The sequence below is a fragment of the Sminthopsis crassicaudata genome, chromosome 4 (genome assembly GCF_048593235.1).
Source record: "Sminthopsis crassicaudata isolate SCR6 chromosome 4, ASM4859323v1, whole genome shotgun sequence".
In the NCBI taxonomy this organism is placed as follows: domain Eukaryota; kingdom Metazoa; phylum Chordata; class Mammalia; order Dasyuromorphia; family Dasyuridae; genus Sminthopsis; species Sminthopsis crassicaudata.
In genome coordinates this window covers 72,105,281-72,130,736 of record NC_133620.1, presented here as the reverse complement: position 1 = coordinate 72,130,736, position 25,456 = coordinate 72,105,281, and the positions used below count along the sequence as shown (strand labels likewise).

General features: G+C 34.4%; 1 protein-coding gene across 1 annotated transcript in view; it reads right to left on the bottom strand.

Moving 5' to 3' along the window:
* LAMC1 (laminin subunit gamma 1) overlaps positions 1-25,456 on the bottom strand; it is a 137,702-nt gene that overhangs the window by 14,292 nt on the left and 97,954 nt on the right. The window contains 13 exon segments of the mRNA XM_074308550.1: positions 1,616-1,719; positions 1,721-1,757; positions 3,412-3,491; positions 5,132-5,337; positions 13,469-13,625; positions 13,897-14,075; positions 15,167-15,309; positions 15,996-16,149; positions 17,010-17,255; positions 21,180-21,368; positions 21,507-21,728; positions 24,830-24,942; positions 25,255-25,444. Coding sequence (XP_074164651.1) covers positions 1,616-1,719; positions 1,721-1,757; positions 3,412-3,491; positions 5,132-5,337; positions 13,469-13,625; positions 13,897-14,075; positions 15,167-15,309; positions 15,996-16,149; positions 17,010-17,255; positions 21,180-21,368; positions 21,507-21,728; positions 24,830-24,942; positions 25,255-25,444 — 2,020 coding nt within the window.

Here is a 25,456-nt window from a genome sequence, read left to right as displayed (position 1 = left end):
GGAAGTTTCTCTGCTGAGAAATTATAGATGAGGGGAAATCAGGAAAGAACTGTGCAAAGTACAATGCAGGAGACAAACTAGCAAGCAAGAAGAACAGCAGGCAGGCTGATTTGCATACAACAGAGCATACAAGAGAGGGACTAACATGAAACCAGCCTGGAAAAAGAGGAAGAGTCAAATGGTTTTCAATGTCAAATATAGGAGCCTGAATTTTGGCAAAGGGTCCCAGGGCATCACTGAAGCTTTTTAAACAGGGCAGTACTTTAAGAATATCCATTTGGCAGCTACAAGGAAAATGGATTAGATGCAGGGAGAACAATTAGGAGGCCACTACAATAATCTGGGTGAAAGGTCAGGATGACTTTGGTGTGAGTGTGAAAGAAAGTGATGGAAGTGAAAATAAAGAGTGATTCCTGGGAGGGGGAGGGAGTTACCCCAATAGAAATAGGGAAGTGAGGAGAAAGGGTGGGTTTAAAGAAAAAGACAATAACAGCAACTAGCATTTATTTAGTTTTTCCTCATAACAACCTGGGAGGTAGGTACTATTCTTACTCCCATTTTATAAGGGAAAACAATCTGAGAGAGGTTAGGTGACTGCCCCTAGGGTATCTAGATTAGGATTTCAACTCCTGATTTCAAGTCCAAAACTCTAGACAATAACACATCTGCGAGCTTAATAATAAAGATAGCACTTGTTTGAGAAAACTCCGAGACAAGCTAAAAAGCACATTTAAAACATGACTAAAAAAAGTAGGAAAAACGGAACAAAAATAACCAGAGGAAACGTTTTAACAATTTTTTTCTAATTTAATGGTACAGTTAGAAAATATTAATAGAACTGGAACAGATTTCAATATTTGTGAAAGCATCTTCACTATATCAACTTTTCTCAACGAAGTGCCTAGTATCCAAGGTACTGGTGAAAGTGGTTGGGATACAACTGGCAGAATATAATACAGCAAAATGCCAGTGATCTGTTAAAATTGTATTTAATATTAATACCTAATTAAATCTAAATTTTATCCTATTATTTTAGTTTAAATTCAAATTACTTTTCTTTTTTCAATGACCAATATCATATTTCAATGACCATTATCATATTTTCTTCTTGCCTCCATACTTACCACGGCTATCTCATATGTTTCTATTTATTTATTTATTTTTTTAAGCAGCTTAAATGCTTTGATTACTTATTCCTTTAACTGGAATTCCAATAAGGAATCAAGTAGATTACCTTAGTTCCACTTCCCTGACCTAAATGTTAATAGGGCATTTCAAAAGCACGAAGTAAAAGATTATCCAGAACATGCTCCAGGTACACCAGAATTTAATTTTTTGTTGCACTGTAACACACACACACACACACACTCTCTCTCTCTCCCTCCCTCCCTCCCTCTCTCCCTCCCTCCCTCTCTCCCTCTCTCCCTCTCTCTCTCCCTCCCTCCCTCCCTCCCTCCCTCTCTCTCTCTCTCTCCCTCTCTCTCTCTCTCTCTCTCTCTCTCTCTCTCTCTCTCTCTCTCTCTCTCTCTCTCTCTCTCTCTCTCTCTCTCTCTCACACACACACACACACACACACACACACACACAATCATCATCAAACACTTTTAAATTAGACTCACTTCCTATTAGTTCTTCAATTTCATTTGCTGTTTGATTCTCTCCAGCCAGAGTCCTTAAGAGTAGATTATAGGCTTCAGTTGATGTATCATTGGCTGTCTTGGGCTACCCGTACAATGTCATCAGCTTCTTTTTTATGTCTGTGACAGAAAAAGAAAAACAATTCCATAAAAATAGAAGCAGACATAAGAATGTCCCTAGGGGGAAAAAATTGCTTATCCCAGCTCCATAAAACATTTCAATAAAACTACTAAAAAGTGTCTCAGACAAAGGTATCACAACAAGAATAAGATATTAACTTGTATTAGAACAAAAATTTAAGATTATTGTTTTATTAATGCTATTCCTTGGCTGATTTTAATATCAGTCAAACCAAGACAACCCTGCTCCCAATAATAGTACATTAAGAAAAGTTTCACAAATGAACAGTATAGATACATCTTTCCAAAATCATTAGTGACTTCAGAGATAATATAGCATGACTTCAATATTTATCAGCTAACTCTAAGGTTACATCAGTAAATCCAGATAGGCAAATTCATAAATATAAATTGTTAAGATTAGATGCTCATGAAACAAGCAAAATCCCAAAACACCCTAATTTTTTTTTAATCATGTACAGCTAGCAATAACTATGTCTGTCAAAATAAGATAAATTATTACAGGAGCTAAGTTCCTATATTACTTATGTATTACATAATTTTGTACCATTCTCTAAAAATATGAACTGGAAACAGAATAATTCTTAATGTTTAAAAAAAAAAAAGGTCAATGAATTCAGCAAAAACTCCTGAAATACTATAAAATCTCACCAGTCTGGAATTTGTAATAATCTGGACAGAAGCTGGTACAAATTGAATTCCTTTAACTACTTTTGTGGGATGAAATGATTTCTTTAGTAAATTAACAGTATAAACAAATAAAATGCATATTGGGTTAAATCTTTAAACTTGAGATAAGCTAAATTCAAGGATTCAAAATTAATTCAGAAGCAATGAATTATAATTAAAACAAATTGCAAATAGCAAGTCCCCCAAAGCCTCAAATATGTACCACTTTGTTAGCCTTCTTGAAAATACTGCTTATGTTCCAGAGCTATCATAATGACATTTCTTAAAAATTCCATTCTAAGTAGACCAGCTTTCACATCTTTCAGCCTGATTTCCTGAGGCTCTATACTTATGAAAAAAAACTACTTCTGTACCTTCTCTCAATGCAAGATCAACTGGATGTCAGGAAAAAATGTGTTATCTCAACAATGAAGGTCCCTAAAGATTTCTTCTGACACTATTATGAGGGATCTGGTTCATTTGTTATTAGTTTTGGTGTGATGGATTCCTTCTTCATTCACAGAGTCTTCCCTTCCCTCTCTCCCCTCCCTGAAAGCACCTCAGAATCATGTAAGTGAACACAAGATTTCAATTGTGAAACTTTGGGTGGTTCAACAATTAAGAACTCAATTATCATGAAGAGAAATCCACAAAGAGATGCATACCATACAGCCAAGAACAAATATATCTGAATTATAAGTTTCTAAGTTTAGCCATGTTTGAGTCAATACAAAAATATTAGAATGTCCTAAATGCTCCCAAACACTCTGAGCTCTAAGAAAGATATTTTACACTGATTTTACAAAGGAAAGAATAACAGCAACAGTAACAATAACTGTATTGTGACAAAAGAAAAAAAAATTAGGAAAGAAATCTAATTTACTAAAAGTTGGTTACACAGGGGAAAAATACAGAAATGTGGGGTGGACAGATAATAAACTTTGTTGATAAATCTATAAATTACCGTTCAGCAAGTTTACGAGCTTCTTCTGCCAATAGAGTCATGTTGTTAGGATCGCCAGTAGAATCTGGTTGGGTAATTGACTGAAAACAAAATAAAACAAAAACTGGACTTACTTTCATAGAAAACTGAACTGTATAAATTTAAATAACAAAAGTGTTTGTAAATGTCAGTGTTAAATATTATTTGGCAACATTTTCACCCTTCCAAAGATTTATATTATATAAAATATAGTATATTTTAAAATAAAATATGTTAAAATAAAATATAGAAAAGACAAATCAGAGTTCAAAGAAATTTCATAGATCACCCAATTCTTGTATCTCTGAAACATGAACCTCTTTTCCTTGCAACACATATTCAATAATTATTCATCCAACCTCTGCTTGAATACAGTCAGCAAAAGGAGCATTGAGAAGTAGACTATTCCATTTTCAGACAATTATTAGAAGTTTTCCCGCATATTGAATTGATATTGCTGCATTTTAACTTCTAAATACTACCAGTTCCAAGTTCTCCTTTTTAGGCTCTTCCATACAGTAATTCTTCAAATAAGTATTTGATGTCAGTGACTCCAGCCCTATTAAGTCTTTTCTCTAGGCTAAATATCTCTAGTAACTTTGGCCATTCATCATATGAAACAGTTTCCAATTCCTTTAGCATCTTAATCATACACCAAATACATTTTAGCTTAATACTCCTCTCAAAATATGGCATACAAAAGTAAATTTAATAATTCATACTGTGATATGACTTGTACAGAATATCATGGGATTAACAACTCTCTTGGTTTCAACACTATTCTTCCATTCCCTTCTTTCCTCAAGAAGCCCAGACCAAACCCCACCTACCCAAGTTTCACCAGCAATTATCCTTTCCAACTCTGCACCCAAAAGACTCCTGGGACTTGCTATCAATAAACTATCACAAAATCCAAAGTGATCAACAGGTATTTCCAACTTTCCTGAGCCAGAATTCAAATCTGTGATGTTTCTCCCAATCAGCATATGAAATCTTTAGAGCAGGGACCATTTTAATTTAATAACTTGTATTTAGTGTTCAACAAATGGTGAGTGCTTAATAAATGCCATTCTATCCTACTCCAACCCATTAGGAAGCAAAGGGAAACTAACTTTGTGTCATCTGTTGATTCATATTGAACTTATAAGTCAATTAAAAGAATCGGGTCTTCTTTAAATAAAGTTGCCGAGCCAGGTCTCTCCTATTCCATATTTGTATAGTGGATATTTATGGAACCCAAGTATCATTCCTATCTTCACAAAAGGAGAGAAGAACGCTAGATTTCCCTGTGGCATAGAAAGAGAAGCCAGCAAAACAAAACAAGGCTTATTTCTTAGCTGCTTTATGGGCAGTGCTACTAAAGCTCTATTTCATTATAACAAAAGGGAAGGTTATGTAGAAGAATAAGGAAAAGAGAAATGAGAATGCTGGGCCTATTCTGAAAGGCCTTGGTGGGTGCCCTCACGCAAGTTTCTCAACTGCCTGAGGTCTCTCAATTTCTGTAACACAAAGTAAATTAAAATAGGTGACACTCTCTTCCCAAGTCCACTTAAGCTCTCAAAGTCTAAAGTTGTGATTATGGAGATCTATAGATAGAAATAAGAGTAAAATTAGCTTATGACTCCCCCCTCCCCCATTAACAAATACACTGCCAGTCCATATGGCAGACATCCCTGGCACAAATTCCAACAGAGAAACTCACCACGTTGGCAATGGCCACTTTTGCTTTCTCCAATTCTCTGGAAGCGATTTCAATAAGTCTTTCTGTGCTCTCGACTCGAGTGCGGGCTTGCTCAGCTAAATTTCCGGTTTCTTCCACAGTGTTACGGATATTCTGTAATCTACTGATTTGACTGGAGAGGGTATTATTGACCCTCTGGAGGCGATCCATCAGGTTCTGGTCTATATCTACAAATGGATGTGGAGGCAAAGTATATAATTTATTTGAGGGTGGGAGAGATCATGCTAATTAGTATTTTTCCAATTGGATGTAAAAACAATTGTTACCATTTTTTTTTTTAATACTTTTGAATACCAAATTTTCTCCCTCCCTAGAACCTTCTCATTGAGACGGCAAACAATTCAATATAGATTATACATGTATAATTGTGCTTATTTGTTTCTTGCTTTCTCATCAAGTTACTAGCTTCCATTTGTTCAATCCTAATTGTTAAGGAATTATTTTCTTCAGTGAGCTTTTGTATTCCTTTTCCATTTAGCTAATTCTACTTTTAAAAGGGTTTTTTCTTCAGTTCATTTTTGTCTTTTTTCCATGTGACCAATTCTGTTTTTCCAAGGCATTTTTCTCTTCTTTGGCTTTTATACCTCTTTTACCATTTAGCCTGTTTTCCTAAGTGTTATTATCTTCAGTATTTTTGTGTGTCTTCTTTACTAAGCTGTTGACTTTTTTTCATGGTTTCCTTGCATCCCTCTTATTCCTCTTCCCAATTTTTTCTCCACCTCCTTTACTTGATTTTCAAAACCCTTTCTGAATTCTTCCATGTGCTGAGACCAATTCTAATTTTTCCTGGAAGGTTTAGAAGTAGAATTTTGATTCTGTTTTCTTCTGAATATGTGTTTTGATCTTCCTTGTCACCATAATAATTTTTGAGAGGCAACTGGGGTTTAAGTGTCACTTTGGGTCACATTGTTAAGAAGTGTTAAGTATCTGAGGTTACATTTGAACTCAGATCCTCCTGATTTCAGGGCCAGTGCTCTATCCACTGCACCATCGAGCTACTACCATAGTAATGTTCTATGATCAGAATTTTTTTGTTCTTATTTGCTCATTTTCCAAACCTATTTCTTGACTATTAACTCTTTGTTAAAGTGAAGCTCTGCTTCCAGGATGGAGAGTGCACTGTCTCAAATTTCAGGGATTTTGTGCAGCTGCTTTCAGACCTACTCCAAGGGAAGTTTTCAGTTCATACAAGGTGGTATGATGTAAGGAGAGGTGTATTTACTATTTTCCTGGCCTATGCTCTGGTCTGTGAGTGACCACAAGCACTCTTTACTGCTATGGCTGGAACTGTGATGAGGATCCCTGCCCCACTGTGGTCACAAACTCTGGCAAGCTAGTGTTCCTCCTTACTCTGGGACTGCCACCCAGGACTGCAACTCATCTCTGAGTATGGGCAATGCAAAAGAGTCCTGCCTCATTATTAGCAAAAAGATGCCTGTAAATCTCCTATCAGTTATTCAACCCCTTTATCATCAATGGCTGAGAGTTCTGAAAGCAGTTGCTGCCACTGGTGATTCAGTGGCTTACTCAATGTTCCACTTTCACCCAGGTAAGACGGACCTTTCCTGCTAACATACTAAGTTGTCTTTGGCTGGAAAATTATTTCAGTCCATCCTTTTGTGGGTTCTGCTGTTCTAGGAATTTTTTTAATGGCATTATTTAACAATTTTTGAAGGAATTCTAGGGAGAGTTAAAGGAATTTGCTGGCTTTTTTCTGCCATCTTGGCTCTACCACCAGATAATTCTAATAAAGATATCTAATAAAAATAATAATAAAAAATCACTTAAGACACAACTGAGCTGGTATTTCAAAGTGAACATCTTACTTTAATTTTTTGATCTTCAAGCCCATTCTAAGATATAGCTGCTATCATAAATACAAACATATTAATTGAAGATATCATCAATAAATAGGGCACATTCTTCAAGATTATGCAATTCCATCTTGGCAAATCACATCATATTTTAAAATCAATGTTGCATTTTTTTCCTAATTCTTTTGATTTAATTTTTTTTGTGTGAAATGTGTAGTGTTTTTTTTAAAAGCTTTGTCTATTAATTTTTGACTCTACCGTCAAACACTTCAACTGAACCCTGAAGAGCACTTCAATCTCTTGTCCTCTTACCCTCAATCACTCCCTGTTATATTGCAACTCTCAGATACTCCACCATTGAACTTCTCTCTTCTTCTTAAATGCTATTTAATATCACTGGATAAGTTATACAACTTTTCCTAAGTAGATCCCTTACAAATTCATACTATCTAATTTCAACTTGGCTCTCACAACTACATGGCAATCTTTTTATTCTTCCATGATTGATAATCATAGTGCAAATGTTCTCTTCTCTTTTCCTCCTATACCACTTGCCTTGTATCTTTTATTTGACTGGAAAAAAATGAGATCTGTTATCCACCACCTACTTCACTTCTCAAATCACCACTATTCTTTTCTCTAGTTTAGCCTCCTATATATTGCTCTAAAGAGTACTGCTACCTTCCTTCCAGGTACCTAGCATTCATTGCTTCAAACTGTCTTCATTAAAAAAGACTGGTGGCCATCTTGTAAGGTAGCCCATTCTACTTCGAGAGACAGATCTAATTATTAGGATGCATTTCTTTACAACATTCATAAATTTTCCTCGTTGTAACTTGAATGAAATAATTCTAGTTCTGTCTTCTGAGGCTACATGGAAAAATATAATCTTTCTTTTCTATGACGCTTTCTTCCTCTCATCTCACACAGCTCATCAGTTTTCACATCTTGTCAATTCTATCTCTACAACAGCTCTCAAGTATCCTACTTCAGGCCTCATAACATCTCACCAGGAATAGGACAAGTCTCCCTACTTCAGTCTTCCCTCCCGCCAATCCATTCTCATCACAGTTACCAACTTAATCTTCCCAAAACACAAATCCAACCATGGCACATCCCTTTTCAAAAACCTTAGGGGATTTCCTATTTCATACAGGATTAATACACAAATTCTTCAATTTGGTATATAAAGATTTCCACAATATGGTTAACACCTATCTTTTTAAATATTTCAAACCATAATCTATGTTCCAGCTAAAGTGGTCTCCTAGTTTTTTCTCCAAGTTAAATATATCTTCTTTTATTATCTCTTTTCCATGGCGGAAGAATTTCATGCCTGAATTGACCTCCCTTTTCACCTGTCTTTCAGACAGATCTTTCTGTTCCTTTCTCTTATTCCTCTACCACCCCCACTCCTTTTCTCTCCATTCCTTCAAATGAGAATGTGTTTTATTTCCCTCAGTAAAGTCTTTGAACATAAGGATCACTTTATTTTGTCTTAGAATCTCTAACACTTTGTACACAATAACTATTTAATTAATTCAGTGGGTTGGTTGAAATGAATAAACTTGGTACATATTTCTGGTGTCATAAAGAGTCATAAACTAAATAAGAATCTGTCACATAGTATGAATATTAAAAATTTTACGTGGAAATTGGGGTATATTAAGAGATAAGAACCACAAAGTAAATTGTTAATTACATTCAAAACTGACTGATTACTTATAATAGCATTATGCTCATACCAGATTTTCTACATTTTAGATATTTAAAAAAATATTCTGGGTCTCAGGCCAACAGCCAAGATGAAAAGAGGTGTGGGAAATAAAGAACTCTGGGAATTTAAAAAAAAAACTGATCTCAAGGAGTACATAAGTTTCTTACCATTGGCAAAAAAAGGTTTAGACTTTAAGATACTCTGATTAGGCCCAAGAAAATATGACTTGGTTATTACACCACTAAATATCAGAATGATTGCCATCAAGTTGGAAAAATCCCCTTTTCTCTCAGGATAACTCTTAAAAATGAGTTATCCTGTGATGCTGAGGTAGTTCTTCTAGAAAAAGTAAGTCTAGAAGCAGGGGTAGAGGAACCATAGGACCTAGACTTATGATATTACTTCAAATGTTTAATTATTCAATAGTTTTTTTTTCATATTTTTAGGATAGAAGGAAATAAAAAGTAAACATGATTACTTCCAATTTCAAAAGATGAAAGAAATATTCTTTTGTAAAATCCTGTGATTTTCACTACTGATCAGAGTAATACAAATTAAGACAATTTTGAGGTACCACTATACATCTCTCACATTGGCTAAGATGACAGAAAAAGATAATGATAAATATTAGAGGGGATATGGGAAAACTGAGACTAATGTATGATCCAACCATTCTGAAGAGCAATTTGGAACTATGTCTAAAGGGCTATCAAACTGTGCATATCTTCTGATCCAGCAGTATCTTTATTGGACCTGTATCTCAGAATACATATGTGCAAAAATGTCTGTAGCAGCCATTTCTGTAGTGGCAAGAAACTGGAAACTGAGTGAATGCCCATCAGTTGGAGAATGGCTGAATAAGTTATAGTATATGAATGTTCTGGAATATTATTATTCTGTAAGAAATGATCAGCAGGACAATTTCAGAAAGGCCTGGAGAGAATTACATGAACTAATGCTAAGTAAGTGAGTAAAACCAAGAGAATATTGTACACAGCAACAATAAGATTATGGAAAAATCAATTCTGATACACATGGCTCTTTTCAACAAATGAGGCAATTCAGATCAATTCCTACAAATTTGTGGAGAGTCATCTGCATCCAGAAAAAAGACTGTTGAGACAGAATGTGTATCACAACATAGTATTTTTACTTTTTTTGTTGTTGTTTGCTTACTTTTTATCAATTTTCCCCTTTTTGATCTGATTTTTCTTGTGCAGCACAATAAATATGGAAATATGTATAGAAGAATTGTACATGCTTAACATATATTAGATTGCTAGCTGTCATGGGGAGGTGATGAGGGAAGAGAGGGAGAAAAATTTGGAATACAAAGTTTTACAAGTGTGAATGTTGAAAACTACCTGTGCATATATTTTGATAATAAAAAGCTATTATTTAAAATTTTTTAAAAATAAAAATTCTGTGATTTTCACTTGAACAGTTAGGAATGGTTCCACTCATCTCAGTACTAGGAAGCTTTCTCAGCCACTCTGACCCAACTGTCAGAGCCATCTTAGGACATCCACCATCCAGGGAACTTGCTATGAAAGAGATGGAATACTGCTGCCTTCAAGTACTATGCCTCTTAAAACTTTCCAGCTTCTTTCCAACCAACAAAATGATTTAGTCAGTCAAGCGAAAATAAATAGAATTCAAGTCTCCATATTGTAAGCAGGCATGGAGAAGTATCTGTTATGAAAGGAATAATGACAACCAAAACTTCCCTCCCAAGACTCTATTAAAAAGAGATGTTTGTATCAGGTTAAGCAATTATGATGGCAAGGTCTAGAGTCATATCACAAATGAATATCTTAACAAGGTAACATGCTTTTAAGTAAAAAATTTTCTTAAATCCAAGAAACACAAGCGGAACAGAGTACACTTATGTATTTTTACTTTTTTTGTTGCTGTTTGCTTGCTTTTTATTTTCTTTATCATTTTTTTCCCTTTTTGATCTGATTTGATCTGATCCACTTTTTTTTTTAAGTGGAACAGAAAGAATTTGTTAAAATCGTTCTGTTTTAAAGTCTTAAAATTAGAAACAAGCCATATAACAAAATGAAAAGCTACAGTCAAACTGGGCCACTAACCTATTAACTTTTTTAAGTTTCTAAAAATGAATCTTATAAAACAGTTTCTGGGCACTTATACAAAAAACAAACTGGCCAAAAACAATAATAAAATTCTCTTGCCAGAAATGTTTTCTCTACTCCTAAATCCCTAACAAATTCAATCATTAGGTTCAACTAAAGTACAAAAGAACAGCTGAGCCTTGCAATGGGACCAGCAGGTTTATAAGTAATATATTTACAGGGCATGAAAGTAAACTATTTTCTATAGGGATGTCCTTGCTTAGTTCCCTGCTTTTTTATTGCACTTCCTCACCTACTAACTTACAAAGCTTTGCCTTTCAGGAAAAAGATAATCCCTCTAAGAAAAAGCCTGAACACTACTTCAATGATGAAAATTATTTCTTAATGATAATGACAATGATGACATCTTAAATGGGGTGCTTCTTTAGATTTTACAGAGCATTTTAAAACACCATCTAACTACAACCTTATGAAGTAAGTAGGATAGATATTACTATCCTTGTTTTTTAAATGAAGAAACTTAGGCTGAACAAAGTTAAATCATTTGCCTCAAGTCATATAGACAATTAATGGCATTCAGGCCTCAAAATAGACTCCTGACCAATTCCTGAACACTTCCTCTGTGCTACTATACTCGATAGATGAGATATAGTTTTGAATGCTATGAATCAATTCTACCTCTTTTTTTTTGCTTTAATTTAAAGAAAGTGAAACAAAAACACTAAATTCTACACCTCTAGACTAATCTTGAAGAACCAACTTATACGTTAACTTTCCCCCTCCCTCCATCTGGGTCAAAATTAGTGACTCCTCTCAAAGGAAATGCTTCAGTAAATTTTCAGTAAGAGTTACCTAACTTAAAAAAATTTCTAAATAAACTTCCTAAAAATTTGAATAAATCAAAGGAATGGTTTGAAAAGGTACCAGAGAAGAAGTGATGCCTTTTTATGTAAAAAGGATTCTTGGCCAGATGCAAATTGGTCTAAATTGCTTCTGAGGTCCCTGCTAACTGAGAAATTTAGTGAACAACTTTTATTGAGAAAAGTGTTAAGATGATGACTAAATTGACATCAGATTGGGCACTGTAAGATACCAAGGGCTACACATGTTCAGACCTGTATCATTTAACTAATAACTTTTGCTCAGTTCCCCAATTATATTACTTCTTTGTGTATCTTCCATTTCTCTAAAAATATAAGAACTTCTATTTCCAGTAATCTCCCATAATTACACACTCACAATCCTAAAAATTCTTATCACTTCCCCTCTTTAATCCATTCTGAATATCTGCAGTATCTAACAGAGTTGTTAATACTTTAAATACCTGATGGAACTTCAGTATAAAATTCTTTATAGTAGAGACCAGAAACATACAGTAAATGCTTAATAGACATTTGATTACTACATAAATTCAAAATAGTAATTTACATTAATTTTACAAATTCCAAATTGTTTATCAAGTGCACAAAGAATGACAGGTAATCATGTTAGAAATAGATGTTACTTAGTTACTGCTATTCTGACAAGAAATTTGCTCTGATTTATTCCAAAGAAATGCCAACTGCTCATGGGTACATAATAGACAATCGTTCATATGTAGAATTATAATGGCTTATTTACAAATGGTTATGCTTTAGCTGAAAATGATAGATGGGGCCTTTCCAAGCTCAAGAAAAATTTAACTCAAGGCTTTAAAAAAAGTGAATTTTAAAATAGCTGTTTCCATTAAGCAAAGTGGTACATCTCTGTAAATCCTTGCTATTGGGGAAGTTAGCACTGGCGGACCATATGAACTCAAGAGTTCTGAGCTGCATTTGGGATAAATCAATGGAATGACCACATTAAGTTTAACATGCCAATATGCACTACCAGATTGAGAAAATAGAGAGATCACACCTCTAAAAATAAAAATAGCTGATTTTCTTTTTAAAAAATCAATGAAACCATTTTGTCATACTGTATTACATTTTTACCTTTTAATTTGATTTTAATTTAAGAGCTTTTAATTCTTTAGATTTATCCATCTAGATAGAGACTTGCTAGCCAATGTCAAAAAGAACCAGTGTCTACAACTTACAGTATGTAAGCAACAGAAAAGCTAATACTGATTCATTAATTTTATCTGTTTCTTCAGTGCATAGAGAATAAAAAAATCAAAACAGAAAGCACCTATATGTACAAAAATATTTATAGTAGCGTGTGTGTGTGTGTGTTGGCAAATGATTGAAAATTGAAGGGATGTCAATCAACTGGAGAATGGTTGAACAAGTTGTAGTATGTGATTATTATGGATTATTATTGTGCTATAAGAAATGATAAGTAGGATGTTCTCAGAAAATCCTGGAAAAGCTTATATGAACTGAGGCAAAGTGAAATGAGTACAGTAACCAGAAGAGCACTGTGAACAGTAACAATGAAATGGATAATCTATATCAAATTGCTTGTTTTTTCAATAGGAGAGAGGGGAAATAGGGAGGGAATTTGAAACTCAAAATATATTTTTTTAAATGTTTAAAAAATTTTACACATAATTGGGGGAAAATAAAATATTTTTAAAACTTTGACTACTAAACTTATGAAATTCATAATATAATATATTAACCATTATTAACCAATTGATTAATACATTAATCAATTGACCAGTCTAATGAAAGATACCAGTAACACCTACCTTTGATGTCCTGGGCCTCACGTAGTAAGTCCATAACATCTCTCTCAGCTGCCTTCAGTCTGTCCTCAAAAGCTTGATCTGTGACTGTTTCATCTCCAGTTCCAAGGTTTGCTATAATGTCCTCTAACTCCTGGAGCTTCACTCGATGCTCAGCAACCTTAACAGAGTGAAGGAAGAAATGAGGGCACAGATAAAATGCTTACTCAGGCCCTCTCCCAAAAATATTCCTGAAAAGACAGGATTCCAGCTAATGCTTACTTCTTCCTTACTAGGTATATAACAGATAAAAACACAGACCAAAATTACATGTAATCTACAACCTACCAGTGTATCTTTTTGCCTTTAGCAGGTAGCAGTATGCCAAAAAAGTTTAGATATTTTTCTACTTCAAGTGGTCCTACTTCTAAGAAAGCATAGCTAAGACTTACTTTATCTTTCACTAGTCTATAGCATGCAGGACACTCCTGACAGCCAGGCCAAGACCGATTATAGAAATAATTTTCTTCACACTGGTCACAGCGATTTCCCACAAAACCTTCCTTGCAGTCACAACGACCATCATCTTTGCACTGGAGTGAAAGTGACCCCTCAGGGTGACAGTCACATGCTGCAGAGAAAAAGAAGAAAATCACAATCAAAACAGGACTAAGGAAGGAAGAAGTATTCTCTCTAAACCAATGGTCCTCAAGCTTTTTAAACAGGGGGCCAGTTCACTGTCCCTCAGACTGTGGGAGGGCCGGACTAAAGTAAAAACAAAAACTCACACTCTGTCTCCGCCCCTCAGCCCATTTGCCATAACCTGGCAGGCCGTATAAATGTCCTCAGTGGGCCACATCTGGCCCGCCAGCCAATTTGAGAACCCCTGCTCTAATCTATACACTGCTTATCAGGAAACTGCACCATTATTGCAGCCACTGCCTTTTTTTTTAAATCAGATTTTAAACAAAACATGTCTTCCAGGCAGGTAACACAGAAATTTTTAGAGCAAAAATAAAGTTTAATGTAGAATGTGCCCTGTAAGGTACATTAACTGGTATTCTAAGATGATGAAAATCAATGCTTTTTACATTGAGCAGTCACCTGTATCCTTATAATTCCTCTGCTTTCAATGTTTCCTCATTAAGAAGCCAGAAAGCCCAAAATAAAATTAAGTTATGGCATGATTTTATGGTATATTTACTAATGGTATTCTTTGGTTTAAGTCAATAACATTTAACACTCCATAGAAGAAATATAAGAATTCAGGAAGCAGAAAACCTATGTACACTGAGACGTGATTGCAAGGAACTGTTTATAACAAGAAAAGAAAGATTTTTATAATTAGATCTGCTCTCCCAAAGAATAAGGGCTAAGAAACAACTGCTATAAACAAATAAACAAAAAAACAAAAAAGGTCCAGTGAATATCTAAAGAGAGGTAGATCAAGCAAAGGTTTAATTTATTGGATAAAAAGTAAAAATTGCCACCTACAAATAATGTAGTAAGACAAATAGAAAAAACAAATAAAACAGATTACCAAGTTAATCTTTTAAACTCTCTAGACTGCTAAGAATAGGCTATATAATCGTGCATCTAGGTATGATCTTAGTAAATTATTGTATCAGTAAGGCAATAAACCGTAGAGGTCTCGGAGACCCATCCAAGCCCTGAGATTAGAGGGAAAGAACAGGACAAAATGCTTCAAGTGCTGTCTCTTACGTTTGCAGCCCTCGGGTCCAAAGCCAAAGTGGTTGGGCTCACACTGCTCACAGCGCTGGCCAGTGATACCTGGCTGACATTCACACTGTCCAGTGCGTATGTCACACTGGCCATTGGTGGAACCGAGAGCATGACAGTTACATCTGAAAACAAAACAGAAAACAATCTTGTTTCAGGTAAAAGAAACAAACTTTGAACAATTTTCTAAGCAAAGACAAGAATTGTCCTTTTCTATTATGAAAGGATAAATACCACTGACTAAGGAGTTGTTTCCATATGTAAAAAGTAGGACTCAAGTTTTAATGAGTCCCATCCAGAATTTCTTTTTTACCCTAACACAAACTTTGACCTTCACTCTGTCAAAGTGACATGTGGATTCTTTCATTTTTCTTTCTCAATGTTAAGTACAGTTCCCTTAAAAAAAGAAAATAACATTGCCAATTAATGTGCCTTGTACAGAGTAGAAACTAAAGAGACATTGATGGCTCCAATTAAATATCATTTCTGTGCATTCACTTATAAATCATCATTTCTAAAACATAGGGAAAAAAATGCTATAACTAAGGGATGATGGTAACAATTAGCACTGATAAAGTGCTATTTATTTTTATCATTTCATATGATCCTCACAACAATCCTGTGAGGTAAAGTGCTCTTCTTTATCACTTTTTTTATAAATCAGGAAATGAGGCTGAGAGAGAAGTGATTTGCTCAAAATTCTACAGTCAATAAGTGCCCCAGAGCAGCATTCAAACTCAGGTCCTCCTAAATCCAAGCCCAGTGCCTGAATCACTGCACCCCACTGGCTGTGCAAAGGGCTCAGCATTACCTCTCACATCCTCGTCCACTCTGTAGATTATAGAATCCAGGATCACAGATGCTGCAATCCCTCTCAGTGACGTGAGGGAGGCATTCACACTGTCCAGTTACTTGATTACAAGTAGTCTGTTGATTCACAGTACCATAAGGATTACAATTACAAGCTGAGAGAGAGAAAAAATTGCAGATTAATTGGGGAAAATGCTGATAAGAGGGCCTGCATATAATTTCTTTTATGTGAATGTTACATCATCTTCAAAAGACTATTCTTCTCCCTATTTTCTTGCCACATGATTTACTGTTATGCATATATTTGCGGGCTACAAATTCTAAATCTACCACAATTTCCAGCTGAAACTGTTTTCAAATCCATATTTGCCACTGGTATCTATTAGTGTATAGATACCAGAAGGCATATCTATCAAGTCCCTTAAAGTGCTACTCCTCATCCCTCTGGCTTCCCAAATGAAAATACTACTTACTCCCTCAATTTAGCTACCACTCACTACCCTTTATTTACTGCCTCCTCCTCTGAAAACTGTAAGGTCCTTGAAGGTAAGGAGGAATGTATTGCTTCTGAATTTGTATGAATTGTATTAATTAAATTATAAATTACTTATAATACAAAATATATTTTGTATTTGTATAAATTTCCTTTCTTCCCTTCCTTTGATAAATTCATCACAGAGCTGTCCAACACCATTTGTAGACAATGCAATATAATACTCAAGATGGCAAGGGAAAAGAGAGTAAACATTTATACAGCTCTTCCTATGTGTCAAATGTTATGTTAATTGCTTACAATTTTTGTCTCATTTGATGTTCTCAACAACCCTGGCAGGTAAGCACTGTTACCAAGGCATATAGCAGCTAAGTGAATTGTCCAAAATCACATAGCTAGTAAATACCTGAAGCTGCATTTGAACTCAGGTCCTCTGACTCTGGGCCAAGCACTGTGTCACTGGCTCCAGAAACTGAATCCCTTGATATATAATGTCACAGGTTCTAAGTCAAAAACTATTACCTTTGCACTTATCTGCTGGATTGGGAGCCAGAGGATTCCCAAAAAAACCATCTCTGCAGCGGTCACAATAAAAGCCAGCAGTGTTATAGATGCATTTTAAGCACTCTCCAGTTAATCTGTTACAATTCCCAACCGCATTGGGATCAATGTTGTCACTACATTGACAAAGTCGGCAAAGTCTTGTAGGGCCATTTTCGCCAAGTGGATCTCCAAAATAGCCATCATCACAAAGTTCACATCTTTTACCTGCAAAGCAAAAAAATCAATGTTAGGGATTAAAATAAGGACAAAAACAAAGTCATTATATAATTCTCAAGTTTCCCTTGCCAAATGGCTATTAAATATTATGAACTAGTTATTGGATAAAAGCCACCTAAGACATACTAAGCTCATTGAATTGTCAATTATACTAGTGATAATGAAAGGATTCATACCAAATAGCCAGAGAGAAGTTCAAGTTCTTCACAGGAGTACCCTAAGCTATAATTACAGAACAATGACATTTTAAAAAAAGCCCTGAAGGTCTAGAATAGTGGTTTCCAAAGTGGCAGACACAAGATATTCTACTGTGATGTGGTAAAATAACAGAAATTCCATTTAAACTTTTAACTGAAAATAAAGAAAGCACCTAAGTTTTATTAAGTATTTGTATGTAGAATAGAACCAGTACCTACATTTCATTTGTCAGTCACATACCCTGTGAGATATGTGAGAATGTCAAATGGCATTCTTATTTGTTCATTTTCTTTGAGCATACTGCAATATATTATAGGTTAGGTATGCCCAGCTAAGTATCCTTATAAACCATATTATCTAGTTTTTGTTAACTTTCACAAAATGGGCAAGGAGGTTAAAAAGATTCCTCTGAAGAAACCATGGATTATTGTAATTATGACAATATTAAAGATATACACACAAGTTAACAAGAAAGTAGCAGAAATGATAATACAAGCTCTGTTCACAAGCCACATTACAAGGTAAAACCATCAACAACTTAATTAGATTTGATGAGAAGGCAGTCCCCAAATTTGAAATAGGATTTATAAGCTAGGAATAATGAATTTCAACCCAAGTATAAAATATGCCTTCAGATATTATTTAATAATAGTATGAAAACATCACAATTAGCAAAATTTTAAAACTAAACTTTTGTTCTCAAAAAGATTGGCGTCACCTACAAAATTCTCATTACTTTTGCACTTAAATTTGAAATCAGAATCTCCTAGTGTGCACTATTATCTTTCAAAGTGTCTCACTGGTTTTTAAAGAACCCACTTATTAAAAAAAAACAAAACAAAACAAAAAAAAAAACCCTTCTCTTTAATTCACAACATCCACAGAGATGATGTAATTTGATGCAAATTAAACAGAAACTTCTGCCTGACTAGTGGATGGGGCAGAAAAATGAGTATCGCAACAGAGTAAGAACAATTAATATGACACACTTCTTATTTTTGTTTTTATACATCTTTAAATTATCTTCTTTAGTTAAGACAGCCACTAAAACCAAGTATCAAAATTAAGTGAATATAAAACTAGACTTCTGAATAGCTGTATCTATCATGAAATGCTAAAGAGTTTTAAAATTAATGCAGCACACTAAAAGCATTGATATTAATATTAAGGAAATAATCTTTAAAATTTATCAAATAAAAATTTCTTTAAATTATTCTTTTTTCATCCTTTTAAAATTTTGGGTTTTAAAACATGTCCAATTTAAAATTTTCTTTTACTAATGGGATTTATGTTTAAAAAAAAAAAAAAAAGACTTTCAAGAACACTAGACCAAGAATGAGCAAATGACCACATATGGCTTGCTGTATTTTGTATGACGATATAAAGTAAGGATAGTTTTTACATTTTTAAGGGGGGAAAAAATCAAAAGAATTATATTTCATCACATTAAAATTATATGAGTCAAATTTCAGTATTTGTAAATACAGTTTTATTGGCACAAAGCCATACTCATTTATTTGCACTACAACATGTGTAACAATGACTTCATGCTACTCCTCAGTACACTTCAAGCTGCAGTACCTCAATTATAACTCAACATTTCAGTACTATTTATATTGCTTTATGATGACATTTTGTTTTATAATTATCAGTCGATATCCATCATATCAAAACAAGAAGTAAAAGGTAGAATGTTGAATGTTTAAAGTACAGTAGATAATAGATCATTTTGTTTTCAAAGAAGTGGCAAATTATTGTGTTTATTATGCAATGACACTTTATCTATGCTAAAAGAATACAATATACATTATGAGACTAAGCACTCATGCTGATATATTCCTAACTACTCACAGGAGAGCAAATCAGGAAAATTAGAAAATGTAAATATTATAATATCTCACCACAGTAGAAATTTAAAAATGTGAAAATGAGCCTACAACTAGACCTTTTATATTGACCAAGCAAGAAAATTGTTTACTGATAATGAGTTAATTAATCATGTTTGATTGTAATAGCCAAAGAAATTTATCCAGAGAAAATAAACATAAAAGCCTATTAACTTTTTGGCTCAATTAAAATCAAGTATGTTTTGTAGATCAGTTTTTGGCAATACCTAACTGTGGTAAAAAAAACATTTTCAAAGATCAAATACATAAAATTTCATTACAGATTGGTATTAACAGATGAACATTTGCAACTAATTCTGATAATAGGGAACACTAACTTTAAATTCTAATTAAACAATATTATTCCCCCATCCAAAACAAAGAGTTCCATTTCTCTCATTAGCAGATCTCTATTGCAAATTTTAAAAGTACTCAAATACTATTATATTTTGAATTTTGACAATAAAAAAATTTGTGGAAATTTGTTTTCCTCCTTGTTATATAGCTATATACTAAATATTCTCTAATTTGCTTATTGGCCCATAAAGTCTATTTTACTTACTATCTAGACTTTAATAGAAAGTTTGTCAACCTCTGATCTACTGCCTCCCCTTATTTTCCAAAAGAGGACATCAATATGGAGAAATATGATATAATTCACCCAAAATGAGTCATAGAGTGAAAGAAATGTCAACAAGTCATAGGTCCTGGCTTCCAGGCTAATGGTCTTTCCACTACCAGGTTCATGCTGGGTTAATAGTTCTCTTTACAGCCTTTAGTCTCCAAAGCCAAGCAGGTTAAAACAGGGAATACCCTTATGTTCATGGGGGAGAAGTTAAAATGTTTGTTTTCTAGATTTTCCTTAGACTATCCCATTCTCAGGCTCTTATCCTCTTCTGAATAATTATGCATTTTAATCTAAAATATCAGATTATGGCTTCTAAACAAAACTATTAAAATCAAATCAGGAAGAATTTAGAACAATAAGTGAGATACTTGTCAACCAGAAGACTTAATTCTATTTTTAAGCCTGTATATTTTTTTCTTTTTAGTGTTCAGAACAAGATGGAAAACAGAAATTTTAAATTTTATATAAAGTTCATTTTTAAAAAAACATTTTCTATAAATGAGATCATCAATGATTTTCCTGATAGTAAGACTCAATTGATAGACAATCAAATAATTCTGTATTTGTATTCCTGTTCTTTTCTCTGATTTTCCAGCTATACTAAACAAGATTTTGTCAACACAAAAACAGTCTGGAGGGAGCCAAAAGTCTAGAGTCTAAGAATATTGCTAGAGAATTTCTCTACTAATACAGATTTAAATCGCCTGAAGAAATGAAGCAAGTAATTACTGAAGTCCCAGCATTCATTCTAGCAATTAGAAGCAATAGATATGTCTAAAGATTCTAGTTAAACATATAATGGATTACTTGCCATCTAGGGAAGGAGGTAGGGGAAAGGGAGGGGGGAAAAATTGGAACCCAAGATTTTGCAAGGGTGAATGTTGAAAACTATCTAGGTATATGTTTTGAAAATAAAAAGCTTTATAAAAAAATTTAGTTAAAGTCCAAATTTTACAAAAATATATGAGATATCACCTTTAATATAATTGAAGATGGCCTTTCTCATCTTAATATATTGAACACAAAGCTAATACAATGAATATTCATCTGGTTTGGTATTACCTAATAGATATAAAAATTGCTACAATACTCTTACAGATTAGGACAACTAAATATTTAAAACAAAAAACTTCCAGATAAACTCATAGCATCACTGTGAAGAAACAATCTCAGTAAAGACAGTTGAAAATGTAGAATTACCAGTGGTGCCAGTGGGACAATTGGTGCATACCACCTCCTTTGTCTTGGGCACAACGGCACAACTTGAGCCTCCTGGGCATGGACAAGGTTGACAATCAGAGGAAGTACCAGCTGTTGAATCTCCATAGTAGCCATCAACACACTTTTCACAGTGTGGACCAGCTGTGTTATCTCTGCAGTTACAAACACCTATTGAAGGCAGGAAATGAAAGGAATAAATAAATGCACATAATAAATAAAACCTCTTACCCTTGCTCGTCCCTTAAAAAAACAAAACAAAAAAACAGAAAATTCAAAACTTGTAGCTGCACCAGATGACATCCTTACCTGTCTCAGGATCACAGGTCTCACTATGTCCATTGCAAGTACAAAGCACACAAGGACTGTAAGGTCCAAGACTAGGTGTTTCCCTTTTGTATCCTGAGACACACAGTTGACAAAACTGCCCTCCATATCCCACAGGGCAGGTACAGGACTCTACCCAAACTGCAGGGACCCCAGGTCCACGCTGAGCACTTGCCAAAGTGACATCATCCAAATATCCAGCACCTATGTATGAATGTAGAACAAAGCAATTTATCAACAATTACTAATAGTCATTGAGTTTTCATTGAATTATAAGACCTTGTACGACCCTTAAGTCACTCCATCCACTTACATGGTAGCCCAAGAAAAGGCCATATAGAAAATTATTACTTACACTTCTATGAATAATGTCAAGGTATTACACAAAAATATTTATCTAATGCTTTCCAAACTTATGAGATACAATTTTCAAATGATTTCCTAGAAGAAATGAGGGCCTATTTATGATGAGATAAATACCTAATGATGAGGTCTATACCTCATTAAATTACGATTAATTGAGATCTAGTGGCAGGATTGGGGTACAGGGAGTCACATGGAGCTCCCCTGCATCCCCTTTGGATTCAGCGCAAGGATACAAAGTTAAATGAGGTCTAGCGGCGGCGAGGGTCCCCTGTAAATGAATTTACAGGCCCGAAAACCTAGATTGATAAAAAGAGGTTTATTGTAGGGTTTGGAAGTAAGGTTAAAGTCTGGTTAGTAAAGGTATTAGATTGAGGAAGAAATACACCACAAGTGGTAGGACAGAGTCTGCAAACCATGGTTGCCTGGCATGTTTCAACTCTTCGCCAAGGGATGATTCCTGATTGGCTCTTTTATCTGCTTGAAGGGGCATATGGGTGGAGCCCAGGTTGATTCCTCGATGGCCAGAACCCACCAGGTGGAGGTTGGGCTATCTGAGCAGATCATTAGAATGGGGGCTGAAAACCCAAGCCAGCTCAGATCCAGTGGGGGCTGGGTACAGCCCAAACTGGCTCAGATATGGATCTTTCCCCTTGGAATACAAAAGGGTGGTTTTGATCAGATCTTGTAAATCAAAGGTCAGTCCCAAAGGAAGTTGGAGATCAGACAAGGAATCTCAAAGGGGCTATCACCCCCCATCAATTTACATGATGAAAATCATTCTATTTATGACATCTAATGCTTAAAATAATTGTTAGAAGACTGGCAACTAGAAATTTCTTTTTTCTGATTTTAGTCTACCAATGACTCTGCTATAACTTTAAACATTATTGGGGCAGCTAGGTGGTGCAGTGGATAGAGCACTAGCTTTGAATTCAGGAGGACCTGAGTTCAAATCTGGTCTCAGACACTTAACACTTCCTAGCTGTGTGACCCTGGGCAAGTCACTTAACCCCAGCCTCAAAGGGGAAAAAAAAAAAAAAAAAAAAACCTTTAAACATTATTTCCCATTTCATCTGTGAAACAAAGTACATTATATAAACAAAGTTGAATAGAATCCATATTTTGAGGGGCACATGACTCATACATGTGGGACATTGTTAATTTGGAAAAAATGGTATTAATCATAATACTCCATTAGGATGGGTTTTTCTCTTCTCCTAACCTTCCTGGTTGTTCTGTCATGAACATCTGACACTGCTCATCACTCCCGAAACTCTCTCCTCCCTTGGCTTCTGAGACAACCTTTACTGTAAGATTACAATGGTTAAAGAACAATACATAACAAATGAAGTATAAAGCACTGTGTGAAATCTGAGTATTGAACCTGCAGAACTAAACACATCCCAGGGTAGTAGTAACTAACCATTGTTGATGAGCCCTCCAAAATGATGGAGAACAAAGATTAGGTCTCACAGGACAAAAGGTGGGTGAATGTCCTGATTTTTACAAGAAGGAAAAAGATTTGTCAAATTACAAGTCTGTGAACTTGACTCTTATTTCTATTGACATTTTGGGAATATATGATTAAAAAGATGATTTGTAAATCTCTAGAGGGGAAAATAGTGATCACTATAATCAGGATAGATTCATTAAGAAAGGATCATATCAGAATAACGCAATAGTGTTGAATTCAGCAAATTGTCAATGAGAATGAGTTAGGAATAAGTAATCTGGAAGTTAATCACACAGTGTTTTATGGCAAATCAATCAACAAGTATTTTTTAAAGCATTTACTATGGCCAGGCACAATGGATATAAAGAAAACAAATAAACATTTCCTCCTTGCAAGGAGTAACTTTCTAATGGAGGAGACAAATATATATATATATATATATATATATATATATATATATATATATATATATATATATATATATATATATAAGTATAAAATGAAATGAATCTGCACAACTTAGTTAAGTAGTAGGTAATTTCGAAGTGAAGGTACACGTGGGAGAGATCAGAAAGTTTCATGCAGAAGATGGTAATTGAGCTTGTCTTAGAGAAAGAAAAGGATTCTTATGTGTCAAAGGGAAAAGTCTCGAACTATTATTTAAACATTTTACTGTCATCTAAATTGTTATGTGTTTGTGTGTTGTCTTACCAACTAAAACAAAAATTCCTTGAGGATAGGGATTGTATCCCGTATCTGCAACTCACAACCTGGCTATAGCACAATGCCTAGAACAAAGCAGGTATACAACAAATACTGATTTAACCAATTAAAGTCAAGCATCTGTGAGCTAAGTTATGTTGTTCTTGCCTTTTTTGTTTGTTTTTAAACACTGTAATCATATTCCCTCTAAGGATTTATTACATCTTCAGGTGAAAAGATTCTTATTTTTTTAAAAAATCAAATACTGTAATTTAAAATTGAGATTTATTTTGTCTTTGAAGCAAAAATTTTCTTTGAGTGTGACCATAAAAGATGAAATAAAGCTTTGCTAACTAAGATTTAGCTGAGTTGGTTCTTCAGAAAGTGGGGCACTAGTTGATGAATTATTTTGGCCAAAGCAACTAATTTAACTCAATGTCTAAGATAGTAGAGGATGGATGTGCACACATGCAAATCTTTATCAGTCAAAAGGAGTTTCTGTACAAATTACCAAAGGTCCAATATATAAGGATCAAGTGAAAATGGACATTTTTATACTATATACTTTTCTTGAATTCTAAACTTCATATTTAAAACTCAGAGAATTTGTAAACTGTGGTAATTCTGTTAAGCACCTTTAAAATATGTACTTTTGTAGTATTATCACACAACATTATGGATTCTAAAGCAATAAAACTTACATACTACTTTAAGTGTGAGTTACTCTGGATTCTACAACTTGATCACCATCCCTTAGAGCCTTCCAAATTATTCTATAACTTACTTCTCTCACTGTATGTCCCACGAATCTTGATAGAAGTTAAATTATTTAGTAGTTTTTGAAATTCAAAAGGAGTAAGGGTAGGTCTCCAGGGATAATCTGTTGCTTCGTGAAGTCTGTGGGGAAAAGTTCATATTAGCTTCTGTAGTCATAGTCTCTGGAATTCACAATGCACTCTGCTTATTCTACAACCAATGCAATATAGTAAATGTACAAAGGGAAAAAAAAAAAAAAAAAAAAATCCAGATCTTTTAGTTAGTCTGATAATCCTTGGAAAAGACAAATAGTAGGAAGTCATCCTTTTACATCAAGGATATTAGGTAAACAAATACCACTCAAGATAAGACCCACAAGTCACAGCAATCCCAACTCCTCATTCCTTTCTCCCTCATTCCAATAGCAAAGATGGATATGATGCATCGCCTTACCTAAAAACGTATTTCACAGTGGTCTCACTAGGATAGGAGTTGCCCTGAGCAATTAAAGGAACAGATACTCTAAGACCAGCTCCTTCAAGGACCAGATCTTCTGCAGAGAGTCGTGTATCCCGTCTTTCCACTCGAAAGGAGAAAGTGAGATTCTGACCATAACTCAACAGGTGGTTACCTAAAAACTTGTCTGAAATACAGA